This window comes from Rhizophagus irregularis, chromosome 14 (genome assembly GCF_026210795.1).
Source record: "Rhizophagus irregularis chromosome 14, complete sequence".
Taxonomy (NCBI): Eukaryota; Fungi; Glomeromycota; class Glomeromycetes; order Glomerales; family Glomeraceae; genus Rhizophagus; species Rhizophagus irregularis.
The window spans coordinates 4276942-4298902 of NC_089442.1; the positions used below are offsets into that span (position 1 = coordinate 4276942).

General features: G+C 28.0%; 2 protein-coding genes across 2 annotated transcripts; both read right to left on the reverse strand.

Moving 5' to 3' along the window:
* Nucleotides 1-8079: 8079 nt before the first annotated feature.
* Nucleotides 8080-9984, reverse strand: OCT59_006619 (uncharacterized protein; the record flags this gene model as incomplete). The annotated part of the gene is made up of 7 exons (XM_066141383.1): nucleotides 8080-8129; nucleotides 8199-8315; nucleotides 8389-9025; nucleotides 9122-9538; nucleotides 9609-9698; nucleotides 9854-9907; nucleotides 9982-9984. The coding sequence occupies 7 exons, from the start codon at nucleotides 9982-9984 to the stop codon at nucleotides 8080-8082; spliced, it is 1368 nt and encodes a 455-aa protein (XP_065998173.1).
* A 2016-nt stretch (nucleotides 9985-12000) lies between these two features.
* OCT59_006620 (uncharacterized protein) lies at nucleotides 12001-13346 on the reverse strand (the record flags this gene model as incomplete). The annotated part of the gene is made up of 6 exons (XM_066141384.1): nucleotides 12001-12007; nucleotides 12092-12190; nucleotides 12264-12296; nucleotides 12596-12656; nucleotides 12750-13158; nucleotides 13314-13346. The coding sequence occupies 6 exons, from the start codon at nucleotides 13344-13346 to the stop codon at nucleotides 12001-12003; spliced, it is 642 nt and encodes a 213-aa protein (XP_065998174.1).
* Nucleotides 13347-21961: the final 8615 nt, after the last annotated feature.

Sequence of the window (21961 nt, forward strand, 5' to 3'; positions counted from 1 at the left end):
GGATTTTGTAATATTGGTACTGAAGATTCAACATTTTCCTCATTCTTTTTATCGCTTATATCTTCTTCAAATATTTGATCCATTTGACTATCATCTTCATCCTCTGCAAACTCTTGTAGTAAGTTGATAAGTTCTTCAGATTTTGAACTATTTTTTAATGCCTTATTCAAAGCTTTCTTATACATGCCATGTAGTTTACCATAAATAATTTGCTGATCAAGAACTGTCAATCTTTCTTCATAAAATTCATTATTATATTGGTTAAATAAACATAAATTTGCCTTACTATCATATGTAATATATTGATCTTCTTGCATAAATTTATCAGCAATTAAGAACGGTTCTTGCAGACCATTTTTGCCTATATTATACCATCGTGATGGAATAAACTGAATATGAAATACTGCATTTTTTGTATTTAACATTACTTGAAAGTAATGTCTGCATATAATACCAGTTTGTATGATTGAAAGACAAGAACAGATGTAGTTTCCGTTTTGTAATAACAAAACATAATGTTTAATTTTTAATGAATTTCCAACATTAATTGCCCATATTTCTTTAACGTTATGAGATCCAACAAATTGAATAATTTGTTTCAAAGTAGCTTGCAGAAGATCAATTTCGGAAATTTTATTTGAATTCTTATCAGTTAATTCAGATATTTCTGCTAACTCATCTATCTGATCTATTCTAATATCTTCAACAAGGTTTGCCGTATAATAGGACCCCGGATATCTCCAAAACAGGTCATAAGTCACACTTTCGACAGATTGGCCCATTTTTCGATCAAAAATCGTTTTTTGTAAATATCTCGGCATCCAGTGGTCCAATTTTGATGAACTTTTTTTTTAAATTGTAGAGCTAAATGAGGGCTACAAAATAAAAAAATGTTCATTAAAATTGAATTACTGGATGCTAAGATATTTACAAAAAACGATTTTTTGAGTTTTAGCAAAAAGGGTGTTTTTGACCAAAAGTCCATTATGACCTTTATATTAGATATCCGGGGTCCTCGTATAATATAATGATTGTCTCATTTCATCATGATGTACTTTCAATATTGTAGGTGTTAAAAATTGATTAAGACATTGATCAACTCTAGTAAATAAAAAGTTTGTATTGGTTTGATTTCGTAAACAATGAATTGAAAGACGCCAGTAATTATATTCGTTCTCTTTATCCTGCATATCCAAAAGTCTTTGAATTTCAGTCATAAGATCACATAATGGAACATTGGAATTGTGTAATAAACGTTTCAAACAGGCATTTACGGATTCTACTCTTGAACTAGCTATCATTCCTCCTGTAAATTTAAATTTAGTAAAACAATGAGCCCAGTAAGTTTTTGTTCTATAAAGAAATTCCAGATAAGGTTTAGCACTAGGGTAATCACGTATGAGGTAATCAAATTTGATTTGGAAAACTTCTTCAGCTATACTATTACGACAACTATAAAATGCAGTAAGAAAGTTTTCATAATCTTCATTTATTAATTTTCTTAAATTCTTATGTAAATTTTGAGTAATGTGATATGCACAATGAATAGGATACGTTAAAGGAAAAATCTGACGAATTGCTGCATCAACAGCTGGATCTGAATCAGTAATTATAATGAGTGGTTGCACTGCCGTTGATTTTTTTAATTGAGAAAAGCATAACGCCCTCAGTGAGAAGCGTTTCATCGTATTAAAGCTTGTGCAAGCAAAATATTATGACGATCATTATCAAATCCAACAAATAATGATAGTGCCATGCCATGTCAGTTAGTTTTATGAGTAACATCGTTAATAACACAATCTGAATAGCGTGTCCAATTTTCAACTTGGACTTGGAAAGTATCCAGAATAAATAGGTTAATGTATTATCATTAATATCCTCGAATTACTATCCATATAGAATCCATTTCTTTTTTAAGATCAAGCCAATTTGAAATTTGTGCTGCATCATTTGACAAAGACTTACTAGTTGGACGAAATTTATTAATAGCAGCATATAAATCTTTTGAATAAATTGGATGTAATGGAAATTTGCCTTCAAGAAATTTTCTTTGAGACGTAGCACCAAATTTGCAGTGTATTGTCATGAATTTAATATCATCCATCATTTCTGGAGTAAATTTTTTCCTATCCTCAAATTCAATCATTGCTTGATTTAATGGATGATTATGGTGCTCATTAATTTTATTAACAAATACAAAACCATTTGGATTCCTGCTTTTTGGATAAGAAATATTAACGAAAAATGGACAGTTTAACTTTTTCGTAGTAGTATCTTTAGTGGAATGTGGTTCATAAGTGCGGCTGTGAGCACAAATAAGTGTTCTTCGACGAACAACACCAGCTTCGCGAGTTACACGATCCTTAATTAAGTGGAATCCTTGTTGTTTTGACCATTTATCAAGAAAATTTTCACACTCTTCCAATGTATGAAATTTTTTTCCAGAATATAAGGAAGTGTGTTCATCATTATTAAGTAAATTTGACTCGTCTGAAAAAAAGTAAACTTTAGTAACTAATAAATTTGTACTCTAATCCCATACCCTAATCCCATACCCTAATCCCATACCCTAACCCTAACCCTAACCCTAATCCCATACCCTAACCCTAACCCTAACCCTAATTCCATACCTTAACCCTAACCCTAATTCTGTACCCTAATTCCATACCCTAATTATAATGACATTTTCCATGTTTTCTTACCTTCATTAACTATAGGTTCCAATATTTCTTCATTCATGATATTTCGGGTATAGGTAAAAAAAGAGTGACGATTTTTGGAATTATAAAAGAGTATAAAGAAAAAAAATAAGAGAGCGTGAGAAAGAAATTTTTTGATCAGATTGATATCATTCAAAAAAAAAATCACGTGCAAATGATTAAATGATTAGTCAGACTAGTTTATTGATAGTTTAATTAGCTATATAAAGTCACATGATATATCAGACTAGCGAAATTTCGCTATAGCGATAAATTACTATTTTCTAGATATTATAGTTTTCATTTTCTAATATATAAATAGTATTACAACTAGTGCTCCAAAAAAATCTGATCTGATCTGAATCCGCAGATTTGATCTGAGTCAGATTCAGTTCAGTTTTCAAAATTCTGATCTGTAAACCAGATCAGATTTAAAAAAATCTGATCTGATCAATTTCAGATCAGATCAAATCATAACACAAGAAGATCTGATCTGATCTGAACAGATTCGGATCAAATTTTTTTTAAAAAACCTTTTTTTGAACGAACGGATGAAGCTGGACGATCAAGATTTAAAAGAATAAACTAGGTAAGTTCATTTTTTTTTTGTTATTTTTACTTGAAGGAACGTAATTAACGGTTTCTTTTTTTTTAGTAGGAAGTCTAGACGAACGAAGCCTAACGACACAACCAGGATTTAAAAAAAATGAATGAACTATGGTAAGTTTGTTTTCTTTTTTTAAGTTTTTATTTTTTATTTAAGGGAACGTAATTAACGTTACTTCTTTTTTATAAACCTGGACATAAAATAAATGAACGACCAGAATTTAAAAGAATGAACTATGGTAAGTTCGTTTCTTTTATTTTTATTTTATCTTTTTTACTTAAGGGAACATAATTAACGTTCCCTTTCTTTTTTTTTAGAAAACCTGGACATGAGACGAAGAAACTGAACGACCAGAATTTAAAAGAACAAACTATGGTAAGTTCGTTTCTTTTATTTTTACTTTTTTTATTTTTACTTAAGGGGACGTAATTAACATTTCTTTTTTTTTAGGAAACCTGGACGTGAGACGAAGCTGAATAACCAGGATTTAAAAAAAGAACGAACTATAGTAAGTTTATTTCTTTTTTTTGTTTTTTTTATTTTTACTTAAGGAAATATACTAATTAACGTTCCCTTTTTTTTTAGGAAACCTGGACGTGAGACGAAACTGAACGACCAGGATTTTAAAAAAAAATGAACTATGGTAAGTTCATTTTTTTTTTATTTTTTTTTATTTTTACTTAAAGAAACATACTAATTAACGTTCCCTTTCTTTTTTTTAGGAAACCTGGATGTGAGACAAAGCTGAATGACCAGGATTTAAAAAAAAAAGAACTATGGTAAGTTCATTTCTTTTATTTTTATTTTTTTTATTTTTACTTAAGAAAACGTAATTAACGTTCTCTTTCTTTTTTTTAGGAAATCTAAACGTAAGACGAAGCTGAATGATCAGGATTTAAAAAAAAAATGAACTATAGTAAGTTCGTTTCTTTTATTTTTATTTTTTATTTTTACTTAAGAAAACGTAATTAACGTTCTCTTTCTTTTTTTTAGGAAACCTGAACGTGAGATGAAGCTGAATGACCAGGATTTAAAAAAAAAATGAACTACAGTAAGTTCATTTCTTTTATTTTTATTATTTTTATTTTTACTTAAGGGAACGTAATTAACATTCCCTTTCTTTTTTTTAGCACTGGTCAAAATTAATGCTATCGGGTACATATTGGGTACCTGATATGTGTACAATATATGTGATATATATGTATGATATTTAACAATACTACACATATCGGGTACCCGATAAGTGTAGTAGAAATGTAGAAAATCGGTGACATATATTGCAAACATCATATATACATCTTACATATATCGGGTAGTTAAATATTGGTCACATATTATAGACTTATTGGGTACCCAATATATTATGATATATATCATATATATATTATACAGATATCATACAGATATCAGACAGATAGATATAGAATCACTGGTCAAAATTGTGGTAAACTTGGGTACATATCGGATACCTGATATGTGTACAATAAATGTGAAATATGTGTATGATATTTAACAATACTACATATATCAGGTACCTGATATATGTAGTAGAAATATAGAAAATCAGTGACATATATTATAAACATCATATACATATCGGGTAGTCAATTGTCAGGTACCCGGTATATTATAGTAAAATATCGGATAGATATTATACACTTGTACAATATTTATTTTATGCAATAATATAAATACTAATAAATCCATAATTTAAATTCAATTATAATATTAATTTATTTAATAGTACTAAAAGTTTTATTATTTTTAATTAATAATAAAAAATTACAAAAAAATAAAATTACAAAAAAGTATATAAAAATTATTCTAGCCATATAAATAATTAGAATTATGTATATCTGTTATCTACAAATAATGTGTTCGGTTATTTGCTGCTTATTTTTATCTTTTTAATATTTAAAAGAAAGAAATAGAAATAGTAAAGTATATTAGTAATAATAAAGATATTAGTATAAATATTGTTAAACGAATTTGTAAAAGAAAAGGAATGATATTAGAAATGTTAATAAAAGAAAAGAAACATAAAAAATGGTTAGTAATAGAAAATGTTAGTATATTTAGTAGTAAAATATATTAGTAAAAACAAACATTAGTAGGTTAAAAAAAAGAAAAGAAGTATTAAAAATATTAATAATTTAAATAAAAATTAGTAAAAAATATACCTTTATATTTATTTCACCTTTTTTTGAAGTTTGCTATTAAATATATTAATTTATTTTTTTAATAAAATAAAAAAATAAATATTTAAATTACCTTGATATGCGTTACTTCCATATTCTTCTAAAAATACATGATTAGATTTTCTTTTTCTTAAAATTACTATATATAAACCAATTTAAACTTTGATTAAATTTTTCTAAAAGAATGTTTAGATTACCTTGACATCTTTTGATTTAGATTTTTTTTTCTTGAATTCGCAGATATAGAATTACCATCTTTATGTATAGTATCAAAAAATGTCCGCTCTTGATGTGGAAGATACTTAGGAACCACCTCGTCTCCCAATTAATGAGACCTTAAGTCAGAGGAGGCTGGCCTATCAGGTACAAGTACCCTACAACTTCATCCCTAAGTAGTCAAAAATCTTGGGTGGTTCCAGACCACAGCGTACTACATGATTAGTCTTTGGACATGTTGGGATTTGATAAGTGAGAGAAAAAATAACTCCAGCGCCAGCATTTGTAAAGAATAATAAAATAATATTTTTAAATTAGTTCTTTCTTTAAATTTTTGAAAAAATTTTGTTTCTTAAAATCATAATATTGTAAAAAAATGCTGGTTGCTACAACTGACGGATAACGACAAATTGTCAGGCTACCCCCGGACAAAGTAATTGGAAGGCAGAAAATGTCATAAAATATCCAGCCCTATTTCATAACATTTTCCTCCAGGCTAAAGCAAATATTACAAAAGAAATTGTAAATATATTTAACAAGCAATAGATACATGGCCGTTGAAAAATATATTTACACTTCATATTGTAATACCACAGTCTAACAAAGAAAGACAAGAAATTGCAAATATATTTAACAAGCAATAGATACATGGCCGTTGAAAAATATATTCACACTTATACCACAAAAAAAGACTCAAACCACAACATATTGTAAAGAAAATATGAAAAATACGTGTATATCCTATTTTCATACCTTGCTTAATAGCTCTACTATTATTTAAAAGCAGCTTTTCTCTTTTTTGTATGTGGGTAGTTGCGTACATTTTTTTTTTCTTTTATTCTCTTCTTTTGTATGTGAATGGTAGGTACATTTCGTGAATAGATATGTCTTACTATGTTGAATATATAAACTAAAGTGGTAAAGTATTGTTAATATTGTAAAAGATAATTAAAGTATACTTGAATAAAAGAGAAAAGAAGTGACAAACAAAAATACTGTAAAGAAAAGTATAGTATTTTTAATAAGAAAGAAAAGTGTATCTTTGAAAATAAACAAAAAAAATCACGCATTAGTAAACACAAAATTTATCTATTTTTAGATATCATATGCATATAATCAAAATGATCTTAATTGGTTTATATTATTACATTATGCATAAAGATCAATGTGATTTTATTGGTTAATTTTAACCTTACAATAAAACTAAAAAATATTTAACTGATCATTACACATACACATATTTTTATTTATCAATTTATTTGAAACATGTTAATAATATCTAAATAAAAAATTCTATAAATAAAAAATATAGAATTAATATTTTTGTTATAGCAATAATTGTAATTATATATTTTTGCTATTCATCGATTGTAAAACAAAGCAATTATATTTAAGAGGTATTTTTCTTTAAAAAAAATGTAATATTTTAAGTCATATTCCTTAATTATATTACAATTATACCTATATTAGTATATCGGTATATGAATATCAGTATATTAAATATCGCTATGTCAACTGAAGACAATACGAATTTCATGTGTAGTTAATTTTATAAGTTTGTTATCAATCATTTGTCTAATTGTTCGATACTATTCTAAAATGGCGTAAATTAAAATCGAATTAAGTTCCAGTATAATGATATATTTGACCAGTTATATCAAATGAAAGAATTCATATATGCTGCATGTGATGGGATGTACATGTTGACTAATTAGACTAACTAATTTTAGTTTCAGGTTTAAACTATTAAGAAATGTTTCAGTCAACTATGTTTCACGCTTTTTATCGTTTGTATAATTTATTGTAAAATACGTATTCAATCCAGAATTAATCTATAAATTAAATTTTCTATTTAACAATTAAAATAATGCAAAAGTAATAATAAAAAAAGCAATAAAGTGAAATTTCAATTCTTTATCTAAAATATGAATAAATTTAATTATTCGCCAATCAACCCTTCTATAATTCTTTAATATTCTTTAATAAGTACAGCTAAATTAAATGAATCATAATTTTAATAATAAAAATTTAGAATAAAAAAAAATAAATAAATAAATAAAAATTAAATTAAAAAAGTTTATAAAATAATAAAATATAATGATTAAGTCGCATGGGAGGAAATAATCGTCCCCAAGAACATAAAATGATTACTCCTATTACTTTAGACTTAATCAAAAATTCTTTTTAGACTGTTCTTTTATTTTGTGACTAAGTAAATTACTTTATCAAATTTCAATTCAGGAGTCAAAGTACCTACCATGAATTACTTGAAAAATAATTCAGAAATTTACCCTATCAAACATAAACAGCAAAACAATCTTCAAAGAAAATTTCGTATTTCTAATTTTATTTATGATTTCTATTCCAAAAGATCTTCATGTCTTAAACCTCTTCGTCCTTTTATCAAATCTAAAATAATTTACAAATTAGATATTTATTTATTTAAAAAAAAAACAAACAATAAAAATATATATTTACCATCTTTGTATCTTCTTTTATCTGTTGAATTTTCTGATGATTCCTCCTCAATTTGAAATTGTTGTGCTTTTTTAAGTAAAATTCGTTTTGGATTATGACCTTGAGAATTATAAAGATCTTGTATTTTAATGATTATGAAAATTCTCAAATTTTTTAGATAAAAAATTCGCATGCACAAAATAAACTATACTGAATCTTATCTCTCTAATAATCGGAAGGTTGCCATGTAATAGCAAATAAGAAGGAAATGCAACAATTTGTCCTGGTTTTAATTTTACCAGGATTTGAAGTTGAGGAAAACATAATTCGCCTCCCTCAAAATCTCCCAAAGCTACCAAAAAACAAAGTCCATTTGGATCATCATTACTATCCCAATGGTAATTACTGATTACGTTAAAATTAATAGCTATTGTGGGAAAAATTCCAAAAGTTCTCGGTACAAATGGTCCTATTGTTAACTTGCTTAGTTTTGTATAATAATGTTCATAATATTTGTTAACAAATCTGTTTACACTATTTGATATTGGTTGTAGTGCAAAAAGTAGATCGTTAACACAATTCTGATGATCAATATTATGAGAGCTGGCAGTATCAGAAGTAGTATATGGAAGATCACCATAACTAATGAAAGCTCCAAATCGTTCAGCAAGATTTTTCCAAAAACTTCTACTTCGATGGATTGGATTGTCCAACATATGAAAATAATAACTATTTATGGCTTTGGTTGCTTCAATGACAGCATTAAAATCATCAAGTCCATCCAGATGAACCAAAGTTTTACCACAACCATCAACAATACATTCAGAATTTGTTACATAACGAAAGTTCTTAATATTATTATCTTGTGCTGATACAATCATTTTTTTTATTTATAGTTGATTTTTTTTCTCAATTTCTAAAATTTCTTTGGATATTTCCAAAACTTTAGAATTTCGAATTTCAGCAGCATGTGAAAGTCTCTTCCATTGTGATTTAAGATGTTGATGTACATCACTTTTACTAATTGGCTTTTTTAATTCCAACCATTGACCAAATTTAATCCACATATCATTATTATTGTTCATTAATTGATCATTAGTTGATTCAGTAATACTTTTAGCAAGATTATAAAATTCTAAAGGAATTTCAGGAATGTCATTATTATTTTTAGATTGTCTTGATTCCCTTATTAAGCATTCAATTAATAAATCCATTACTGAAATATCTTTCATAATTGAAATTGTTGTTACATTAGAAGATATTCGGCAAAAAGCGCAAAGCGGAACACTTGACCATTCATTTTTCATATATCGAACTATATCTGAGGTACTTAAATCTCTGGAACCTCCTTGAGTTCGATGCTTAAATTATACAATATAGATTATTTTATTTATATTTTATATTTTATGACATATCAAAGATAATATATACCTGCAAAGGATTAAATATTATGTTTGTTTTTACTTCAACAGGCGAGGAGGAACTAACAGATGAGGAACTAACATCATCTTGAGTTTGTTGCTTAATTATAAATTAAAAAAAAATTTGTCTCGTTAAATTACTTATTTATATAAGTATTAGATCTAGTAGTATATAAATGGATCATCATCCTGATTCATTTATATATTAAACTAGATCAGTAAATCATCCAGTTTATAAATGATAATATCATATACCTCTATAAGATCAAAAGCTATTGTTTGAGAAGAAGAATTCGTATCTTGAACTTGCTGTTTAATTATAAAATTCTGATATTAGATTATAGTGGAATTGTTTATATTTTTAGAAGTAAAATGAAAAGTACCATAGATGTCTTTTGTAATCGTTTCTTTGCATTGTATTTGGTATGTCTTGAACGTTTCATCTTTTTCTTAAAAGAAGCTAAGTAAGTCTAAAGTAAAGGATAAATCCAAGGAACAAAATCAAGATAACAAACCCAAAGAATAAAATCAAAAGACAAACTAAAGAATAAAATCAAGGTAAAATAAAATAAAGTTAATAAGGAACAGAACAAAGAAGTTAAAATAAATGAAAATAATAAATTTACATGTTTTAAAATCAACTGGAAGACTGAAATATCATAAAAAAAGAAACATTAAAAGAATAAAATGCAAGAAATAGAAGGATTGGAGCGAAAAAAACTTACTGTGTGAACGTTCTTAATAAAAATAAATAAATATCGCCACCGGTCTAATAATGAGGTACTAGTCATACTCAATATGTCACTGATTTGCAATATTGATATCTAGGCTTGGCGCAGATCGGTTACATAAGAACACAGTATGAGATTATTCTAACCATATATCCTAATTTACATATTTATAAGTATACTTCTCATTTTCAAATGCCGTAATATTACGGCACAATGCCGAATTGCGTATTGACGCAACGTAATTCATTTATACTGACATAATTACATCAGGAAGTCACGGGAAAAATGTTCATCAAATGTACATCGGCCACTTGATGTACATCATAAAGAAATGCTGACCTGCAATGTACTACCGATGTCACAATATTTGATGTTCATCGCCAATTCAAAATGTTCATTACCCATACATTACGATGTACATTATTTTAAAGATAATAAACATCATATCAATATTTTACTATTATTTATATATGTTAATATAACGATGCTAAATATTATTGAATAACAAATTATTTTATTAAATTACACTATATTAAACAATCTATATACATTAAATTACACTATAACAATCTATATACTAAAGTCTATTAAATTAACTCAATACTCTGGGACAAAGAAAAGTTTCGAAGTTATTCTTCGAAACTTACCAATCTTCGTGTCCAGGAAATACAACCTATGATAAAAAGATAAAAGTATTAATAAAAAAAAATTAATTTAATTAAAAAGTTTCGAAGTGAAACTTCGAAACTTACCAATCCGTTAAGATTCGTATATACTTACGAATCTTGGTTCCTTCTTTCGGTTCTTTGGAAACCCACCCAAATCTATGAAAAAAAGAAAAGGAACGGTTAGTAACCGTTCATAATATTAAAAAAAAGAAAAAAAAACCAAGATTCGGAATACTTACGAATCTTGGTTCCATTCGTCGGATGTCTACCCGAACCTATAAAAGAAAGAAAGGAACGGTTAGTAAACCGTTCCATAAAATAAAAAAATAAATAAATAAACCAAGATAAGAATCTTGGTTCTAACAAAATCACCTTCCTCTATCCCCCTTTCTACGCGTCCTACAAAAAAAATAATTAAAGAAACGTTAGTTCGTTTCTCATATTTAAAATAAAAAAATCCCTCCTTTTCCCGTTCTTACTACCTTAAAGTAGTCCGTCGTAGTATTCAAGCCGGCGCCCTTCTAGTACGCGTCCTACAAAAAAAAAATAATGAAAAGAAACGTTAGTTCGTTTCTTAAGTTTAAAATAACAAAAAAACCCCCTTTTCCCATTTCTCACTACCTTAAAGTCCAGTTTCGTTTCAAGCTGGATCAAGATATATCAGGTTCATCCTCGTCGTCATATGCTTCTGTGCCTTACTGGAGTCACCATTACCAAACACTTCACCGATCCCATCATGAGTTATAACGTCTAATTATAAGTACAACCTACAATAAAAAAAAATTAATTTTAAAAAAAATTTTTAAAAAAAAAGTTTCGAAGAGAAACTTCGAAACTTACTTGAAAAGCTGATCCAAAAAATCTTAAAGACAATTCCTACAAAATAGACAAAAGAAGAAACGGTTAGTTTCTTCAAAACAAAATAAAAAAATTTCAAGAAATGTTTCGAAAGTAAACTAAACTTTCGAAACTTACCGATCATATCATCCAGAGTTCGGAAAGTTCAATACCTGCAAAAAAAAAGAAAAAAAATCAAAATAAAATCAAAATAATAAAAAATCAAAAATAAATAAATTTAAATTTTCAAAACTTACCAATTCATTGCCGACCTACAAAAGAAGGCCCCAACGTCGAGAAATCCAACCGAAGTCCAAGAAGTTAATATCCGAAGTCCAAAGCCGAAGGACCGATATCTACAAAAAATAAGAGAAAAATTTTAAAAAAAACTTTTTTTAAAAAAAAACATATGCACGTCACCCTACTTACATACTGTCAGTTCGTCTAATTCCAAGAAGTTGCCTAATAAAATGATGAACCGGACTTTCTTTTAATTTTTTATTTTTTTTTTTCTAAGTGTATTAAAAAACATTTATAACGAAATGTTAACACTTTTTTTTAAAAAAAAATATACTTTACGAAGTCAGGTTCAAGTAAAGATATTTTTTTTTATTAGACTTTTTTTATCGAATTGAAAAAAAAAGATCGATCGGCAAACTGATTACGTGATACAATTTTTTTTTTCTTTTTTTTTAAAAAAATCACATCTATTATAGCACAATTTTTTTTAAAAACGTTATTACGATGTAAGAATATATTACGATGTAGAGGGAGGTGCAACACCTAAATAATTATATTCTCCAACATTTTCTGGTACATAATCTTTATCAATATGTGGTGTTATAGGATTTGTGATTAATGTAAACTTGTGCGTTTTCTAGTGATATTCATTCTCAAAAGATCCTTCGACAAAACATTCTTCACATAGAACAACTTCAAGACTTTCATCACATTCATTAAAAAGATATCGTGTTCCAATTATTGGATCCATATGACATCCATCACAACAAAAACCATAATGCACTGGTCCCGTAATAAAATTACACATCTGTTGTATATCATTGTCCTGTAGGCGACCCACTGACATCATTACATTCTTGATACTACTTTCATCATCATCATCGGGCATATAAACTGTTGGTGGTGGTCGAGCTTCCAAATACGATAATCCAGATATCCTCAAATGTCGAGGTTTTTTTCGGAAGGTAATATCGATTTTGGTCCCAGTTTTTTTATTCTTTGGTTGTGAATTTTTTGTTGTTGCTGCCGCAAACCTGCTAGCCACCTGCTTCGGTGTTCTTGTTCCTAAAGCTTCAGAAATTTTCTAAATCGCAAGTAATTCTACCAGTCGACGTTGTTCTTCATCCGTCCAAGGTATATTATAATTTCCCGTTTTTGGCGAACCTTCTGATAATTTGAGATCACTAGATTTCTTTTTATTATTTCTTCGATTTGATGATGTTAAAGTAGGTGAATAACTCTGCTTGCAATAGTAATAGGAGTATTAAACATTGATCTATTTGAAACTGCACTCGCCGATTCATTTCTTATCTCCCCTCTTTTTTAACTGGTGTGCTATATAATGACTGTTTTCCTTTTTTATTTGACCCAATGCTCTGTGGAAGTGTGTTATCATCAAAAACTAGGTTAGTTTTCCTTTTAGTACGAGTTGACAAAACCGTATTTGGGGGAACTTAACTTGAGCTTTTTTATGAACAAATTCAGCGGGGTCAGGTGATTTTTCATCATCACTTGTCGATGACTTGGAAACTTCTCGCCCTGGACGTGGCGGTGGCTTATACTGTGAAGGCCGGGTATGATATTTCCAATCGACTTGTGGAACACCAAATATATACTGGCGTTCGGAAATTTTTTCATGGGTCCCATCGCGCAATTTTTCAATAAACATTTCCGGATCTGATAGAGCACGTTATTTTATATCTTTTATTTTTTGATATCTTCTTTTGTTTGTTCAAGTTGAAATTTAAGTACATTTACGGCTCTTAAAACCATTTCATAATCTTCATTCCCATTTAATAAAGTTTCTTCTGTAGAAATTTCTATTCAGTATAACGTTACTGTATGTGTAATGGCTTTAGTATGGAAGGAGGTAATGGTATTACCAAACTAAATAAAGATTTATTTTATAGATTTTGTATATTCTCTTAAAAAAACGATTAAAATAATAAATAAAAAATTTTTTTTTTTTTTAATAAATCTATTTTTTTCGGTTTTTTTTTAAACCGAAATTTAAAAAAAAAATTTTTTTATTCTGGTATAGAAAACAGCTACTGATTTCTTATTGGTTTTGTACTTTGTAAAAATGTATTACAGTGTACGAATAAAGTTAATTACTATGGAGTAGTGTCTAAATGATCATCGAAACACTTACCCAGTATATTCTTTTTTGGTTAGATTTTACTAGACAAATTAACTTCGAAAAATTTATATTCTTCTATTTATTATAGATTTAGATTATATATAAAATTATGATTTTTTTTGATTTATAAATTTATTCTTAATCCTCGATTCGATTATAGATTATAGAGTAGAGCTTATTCTCTTTTTTATCGAATTTGCACCTTATCAGTTATAAATAATTTTTATCCAAAAAAAAAAATAATAGATATTGATAAACATTACATCATGAGTTTAGTATATACTAAAATTTTTTATTTTTTTTTAGATTTTGTTACAGAATACTTAGTTATAGGGTTTAATCTTTTTTTTGGATTAGGCTCTAAGTATTTTTATATAATTATGTATTTACTAATAAATAATTAATAAAAATGCGTTACTATTTAAAAATAAAAAAAAAAAGAAATTTGTAGCCGTAATTATTATGGCATATTACGTCAGGTATAATGCCTTTTTCCTATTCTGTAATCTGTAAGATGTTTTACAAAATACCTTTTATGAATTTTATTAAAGGATTCTATATTATTTTTATTTTTATATGTTCCCATAAAGTTCTCGAGTTAAGATCTTCAAAACACTTGCAACGTATATTCTTTTTTAGTTGGATCTGCCTGGCCAAAATAGGAAAAAATATGTAATCGATTCAGATCCAGATTCCTATTCCTTTTCGATTTCTATTTGGATTGAATCTTAAATTATAGCCCCATGGGAAGATGGGTCTTATAAATAAAAAAAAATTTTTTTTAAAAAAATTCATTTTTATGTTTGTTATACAAGTAAAAAAAAATTTGGATTATCGTTTTCAAACAATATGCAGCTCTATTTCGATTATTTAAACCGGTTATAAATTGCAAAAAGAAAAAAAATTTTCTTTCTTGCAATCAACGGGTTTATTCCTTGTAAATTATAAGGGCCTGAACCGTTTTAAGAAAGAATCAAATTCCCCATTTTTCATACTCCTTTTTCATTAAAAAAAATAAACGTCTCTGTAAATTATTAGAAAAAATATTTTTTTTTTGTTTATAAAGATGTAAGATTTAACATGTATTTTTTTTAAGATGATGATTTGGTAATTTCATATTTTTCTATAAGGAAGTATGAGATATAGGGATTTTGTAAAAAAACTTATGAAAAATGTGTGAGATTTCTTTTTCACTGTCATCTTCTTGTGATTATAGCGAAGCCACTTTTTTTTCATGAGAAAAAATTCGTATTGCTTCGCATTCCTCCTTTTTTTCTTTCAAAATAAACAAATCGTAATATTTAGAATTTGGAAGCTTTAAAAAATAAAGCTATAAAACTCACAACATTAGATTATTCATTTTTTATTACATTCCACTAAAACTAAAAACAAAAACTCAATTATCTGTTACATCCATGAGTCTACCAAACATTTAACGCAAAAATACATCATAAAGGAAGTTATGGTTGTAATAAGATTAAATGATGCTGACCTGACGGGGTGGTATACCTTAAAGTAACTCAAATTGAAGATTTTGAAGAAGGAGATGTGGTGTTCTTAAGAACGAAATTCGTCACCAATGAAAAGGATATGATGAATAGTATATCAAATCGGGATAGAAGATGAATTAGGAAAGGGATTACAACTAAGAAGTCAGGACGAGCTGATAAATAAAAACGGGATTTCAAACCACGGCGTGGACTAATTTGAACAACCTCGTATCTGGAACGTTGAAAGACGAATAATATTTTGATGTGACGAATAGTTGGTAATGGTGGGAAAATAGAATTGGCAGGTATTGTAGGTAAAGAAAAAGATGATGTGTAGTTTGTATCAATGTAAATAGGAAACGTGTTGCGAAAACTCAAGCCACTAGATATCGATAATTCTCAGCACTAATAAAGTCATCGTTTAAAAAAATATAGATACTTCTTTATTCGACCACCTATATTGATATATCAGTATATTGAATATCAGTATATTAAATATCGGTAATATCGGTATATCAATCATTTGTCTAATTGTTTGATACTATTCTAAAACGGTGTAAATTAAGATCGAATTAAGTTCGAATTAAGTTCCATTTACGGTGTAGATTAATATCAAATTAAAAGATCTAATTATCTAATTATGTATAACTCAACATATATACTTATCCACTATAAGAAAAGTAATATCAGTAATTTCAGTATAATGATATATTTGACATACCTGTTATAGTGCTGTATGTGAGGGATGTACATGTTGACTAATAAGACTAACTATTTTTAGTTTCAAGTTAACTATTAAGGAATGTTTCAGTCAATTATGTTTCATCACGTTTTATTGTTTGTATAATTGTAAAAAACATTCAATCCGGAATTAATATTTATAAATTAAATTTTCTATTTAATGGCATTATTGATATATAATTTTGTTTACCGACTCGAATGTTTCTAATTTTTGTGGCTCTACATAATATTCTATGGACCGCTATTAGTGAATCACAACCTTCCTCATAGTATTCACCCTTCCATAATTCAGTGTTTGATAATTCTGGTTCTATAAACCTATGTTTAAACCGAATATCAGAGGAAGGTGCATTCTTATACCATTTGACATATGCCAAAAGATGAGTTCTTGACCCTTCAGGTAACCTAAGTGTATGTTCAAAGTAATATTGAACCTCTCCTGGATATATGTCAATTGTTTCATCACTAAATGCTTTCCATTTCGCAAGAATAGTTGAATTTGTTTCATGACGACCTGCAATCACAGATCCAAATATTTCTGAGCCAATTTGTAATCTTGCATGCTGGTTAATTTGTAAGTCCATAAATCCTAATATTTCATCATGATCTTTCTCATACAACATTTCATACCATTCACATAGAAACATTCGCAATTCTGAAGGAATAACAACTCTTAAATATGATGGTTTAAGCAGTTGACCTGGTATTGCTTCAGTACCATATATTTTAGATGTGCTATGTCTCATGGATAGGAAATATTGTAACTCTTCTCTTTCTGCTGTAAGTGCCAAACTACCTACATCTTTTTTTTTACAAGAAAGCAAAGAGATTCATCTAAAAGGCCGGATGTCCATTTACATGTTAGATGATAATCAACTAAAGTATTTTTAAGGACAATTTTCATCAATTCAGGTTCTATTTTTCGGTTACTGTTGGGATATGATCCTAAAGATAATAGATTATATTTTTTTTAAAAAAAAGATATCAGAAGACAACAAAATCATCAAGTATCCTACCTATATATCCGTTAAGTCTCTCAAATGGAAAAAGCCAAAAACTATATATAGGACCATAATCACGACAGCAATCAGGGAATGTGAAGCGAAAGATGTATATTACTTGTTACGAATTCTGGTCCATATGTGCATTTTCCTATAAGCCATATATAATCTTTTAATCTCTTCAGGCTTCTTTTAAATCATCTTCAGTAATAAATTTTGTTACCTAAAGATTACATGCTCGAACAAAATATCCTAAAATCTTTCTGTCATTATCATCTAACATATCCCACAAGATAGCTGTAAGAATAAATCATAATAAAGGTTTTCCATTGATCAGCAGTTAAGTTTGAAAATCCATCACTTCCAATCGCAATTTTTGGAGGAATACGACCAATATCAGAAGGTAATTTAACATGATCCATTCTATTTTGTGCCACTCGAAGTTGTTCCATACTTAATTTTCCCTGGCTCACAAAAATAGATTTAATTATCCATTTTGCTACACCAAGAAAAAGGCAATGCATTGGATACACTACAGCAAAACGTATGGGATCCATATATAGAAGACGAAGCAATTCAGACCAACGTATACCATATTAACTGAAATGATCTTACTGCAGGAATTTTGATTTTTGATTGCGTTGCAACCATTCATATCACATGTTTTCTATGTGATTACGCGTTCTCAACTCATAAGTATGAACTCCTCCATAGTGATTTTTTCTATATAATTTCACTATAAACACTACGTTTCTCACACCTATGGCATTTCATTAATGCAGATCCACGTCCAAACAACTTTCGCGCGGCTGGTATATCCTCCGACGATCCAACAATTAATGCAACTTTAATGTCTAGACCATCAGGGATAATGGTAAGTTTTGGAACTCTCCAGCCCCTCCAGAGCTCTAAAAGCTCGTCTACAATAGGGGCTAAATAATGATTAATACGATCTAATCCCACTTCTTTTTGACCTGGCAAAAAACCCAAATATATAATATTTTCAGGTTTATTCCTTTCTGATCTTGGTAGTTACAAATAGATGCATATATAGCACCTGTACTGTGTTGTGTATATGTAAATGGCTGAAACCAGTCAAGGTTAACAAGAAGACCTAAATTGGTTGCTGCTAGCTTCCATGTAAAAAATGGACTACCATCAAAAGAAAATGCGGTTTTCCACACATTACCATCATAAATATCTGAATAGATATTAACTCTTTCTCTTTGAACTCCTGATAATTTTAGCATATTTTCAAAACCAGGTAGTTGGTATAACATCCTTAATTGTTGACGAATACTTGGTTTAGGGTAAATCATCGAGGTTGGCAATTATTCCACTTTCTTTTTTTTAAGAATAGAAAGTGGATTATTGCATTTATTACGACGACTGGGATCTGGATTATTTGGGAATTCTTCATGTAGGCAATTTGCAATAGCAGTTTTTCCTCCTTCTTTATATTCAACAATATTTTTAACATTATATAATTTATGACAATTGTTACATACAGTTAACTGCATTTTTGGTTGAAAGATATTTAACATTTTTTTTGCAAGATATAAGGATGCTGGAAAATTTTTAAATTGTGATTTATTTAAACGAGTAAGTACAATATGTAAGAATTTTATTAATGCTTCAAGTGCCACATCAGGTAATCGAAATCTTTGTTGAAATTTAAATAACCATATTATAATCTCAGTATTAATAGAATCACTTAAGCTTTCCATTACAAATACTTCATTATTATCAAATTCAGGAGATGCAAAAAATTCTTCTATATCATCCTTCTCCTCCTCATCATTTCCATCATTATCATCATCATCATCTTCATTATAATCACCTTCATCTTCACCATCATTATTCTCAGCACCATTATTTTCATCACCATTATCCTCATCATTATCACCATCATCCTCATATCATCATCATTTTCTTCTTTCTTCTTCATTGTAATATATATATTATTCATTTTCATTTTCTTCTTCTTCATTATAATATATATATTCATCATTATCCTTATTTTCATCAGGTGCTGGAATATGAAAATAAGAAGGATTTGGCAATGATGGTGATGATGAAAATAATGTATGTATGTTTTCATTATTATTTGATTGGGATGAATCGGTTTCTTCATTGAAAAGATCAAAGACATTATTTTGTTGGAAAGAATTAGGATTAGGATTTAATGCCCTTTTTCGCTTTTTGTAGGGTTCGCATCTTGAATAATGATGGATTTTCTTTGTTTTCTCGCTATAATAGTATCTGCCTGATTTTTTCTAGCATTCTCTGAGTTCCATAAACTTTTCTCCTTTGTGTGATTTTCTTGAGTGCGAAAATCAACCTTTGTGCCATTACAACGAATACAAAGACATGGATACAGGTACCTTTTTTTGGATTTTATTAAATCGACCATCTTTGTTTTTTTAGATTTTATTGAATTATCCATTTTAGATTTTATTAAATAGGATACAGAGGCAGATGATTCAACTTTACTTTTTTTTGATTTTATTAAATCAGACACAGAGATTTCAATTTTAGTTTTTTTGGGTTTTACTAAATCAGACACAGAGGTAGAGGTAGAGGTTTTACTTTTTTTATTATTCATTTTATTAAAATATATTTATTAAAATGTAAGTGTCAAGAAAGTTAAAGTTACAATTACTTAAATGAAGCTTATTTTTTCAAAATTAGGGTTCGCGTTCAACACCTTTTGAAATCCAGTTACACATTCAATTCTTTTAGGGTCACGTTTTTCTTTCAAAATCAGATTCGCGTTTAATTCTTTTTTAGATTCGAATTAGTTCGCGTTCTTTTTTTAGATTGAATCAGTTCGCGTTTAATTCTTTTTTAGATTAGAATTAGTTCGCGTTTAATTTTTTTTAGATTAGAATCAGTTCGCGTTTAATTCTTTTTTTTAGATTAGAATTAGTTCGCGTTTAATTCTTTTTTTAGATTAGAATCAGTTCGCGTTTAATTCTTATTCACACATCCTATCATAACATTTGCGTATTCGTGTTTTTCGTGTCTTTATGATTCTGAAATCAATATAAATTTACACAAACCCTTTTCTCCTCTTTTCAATCAAAATTTTATATTTTAACTAAAATATATAAGTAATAATGGATAGTGATCGGGAATCTAATTCTTCTTCTTCTTCCACTTCCTCTTCCTTACTTCTTACTCCTCTTCCTCTTCCTCTTCCTCTTTATCTTCGTCTTCATCATCATATAAAATGATTAAAGCAAGTATTATTTATTATAATTTATTTATTATTTCTGGTTTTTTTTATTTTATTTATGTTTGCCTATTATTTTATAGCAAGAAGTGTTTATATGGGTCGACTCAGAACTAAAAGATATCTATAAAATAGACGAAAAACTAACTTGGGTCGAACAAAAGGAGAATATAGTTACGAAGCTACTGCCACCTCTATATAAAATTGTAAATAAAAAATACAGCATTACGAATAGAAAATTATTAAAAATGTTGTATGGACGGTGGCGTTCTAGACATCGTACAAGTAATATCAAAAATCAAGGAGATGAAAGAGTTAAACAAAACAAGAGAAGATCAAGTAAAAATTCAAGAATGCAAGAGGTAAGTAAATATTTAATTAATATGAAATAGAATTTTAGTTAACTTTACTGCATTTTATAATTACATTATTAGAAGAAGAAAAGAAGGGCGCACGCAACAAATTACTTAATAGAGAATAAAAATAAATATATTCTCAGATATCCGGAGGAGGATCTAGTAAAGATTGCTTAAGGATTCAGGTTACCAGCACTCAGAAGAGTGGGAAGAAACTGATCCTGAGGAAGAATGGCCCATTACGCAATCTGCAGTAGTTGAAGATGATGAAATTATTGAGGAAGCTATAAAACAAAAGTCATCATCAATATACATTCATAATAAATGGTGGCGTTCTCCTGCAGTATGTATAATTTTTATTTTATTTGTTTTATTTATTAAAAATATTAATAATAATTTATTTATTTAAGCTTTTGAGATTATTACACGACCGAATTGATCCAACAGTCGAATTATTAAAAAAGAAACCATTAACTTTAAAACGTAAAAGAGCTCAATCAAGTCAATCAAGATACAATACATCTAACGTGCCACCCACCTAGGTGTACCAAGTTGGTGCCTTAATCAGGATGCACTTGAACAATTTAACTATTCAAATGTCAATATTCCAGTATATGACTATAATACTGATGATCAGAATAATAGTGATAATGATATTGAAGATGAAAATAATAATGAAGAAGAAATTCAAAACAGAACAAATTCTAGTAAAAAAAGAAAAAAAAAACCAAAAAAAGGTCAAATCAAAAAAAAAATAAGAAACATAAATCAAAATAATTCTTTTTTTATGTAATACTTGTTATAATCTAGTCTTAAATAAGTTTACTTTATTGGATTATATAATAAATTGAATGATTAAACTTTAGATCGAACAGATCTAATCTGATTTGATCTGCATAAAAGCTAACATTTAGCAAAACAATG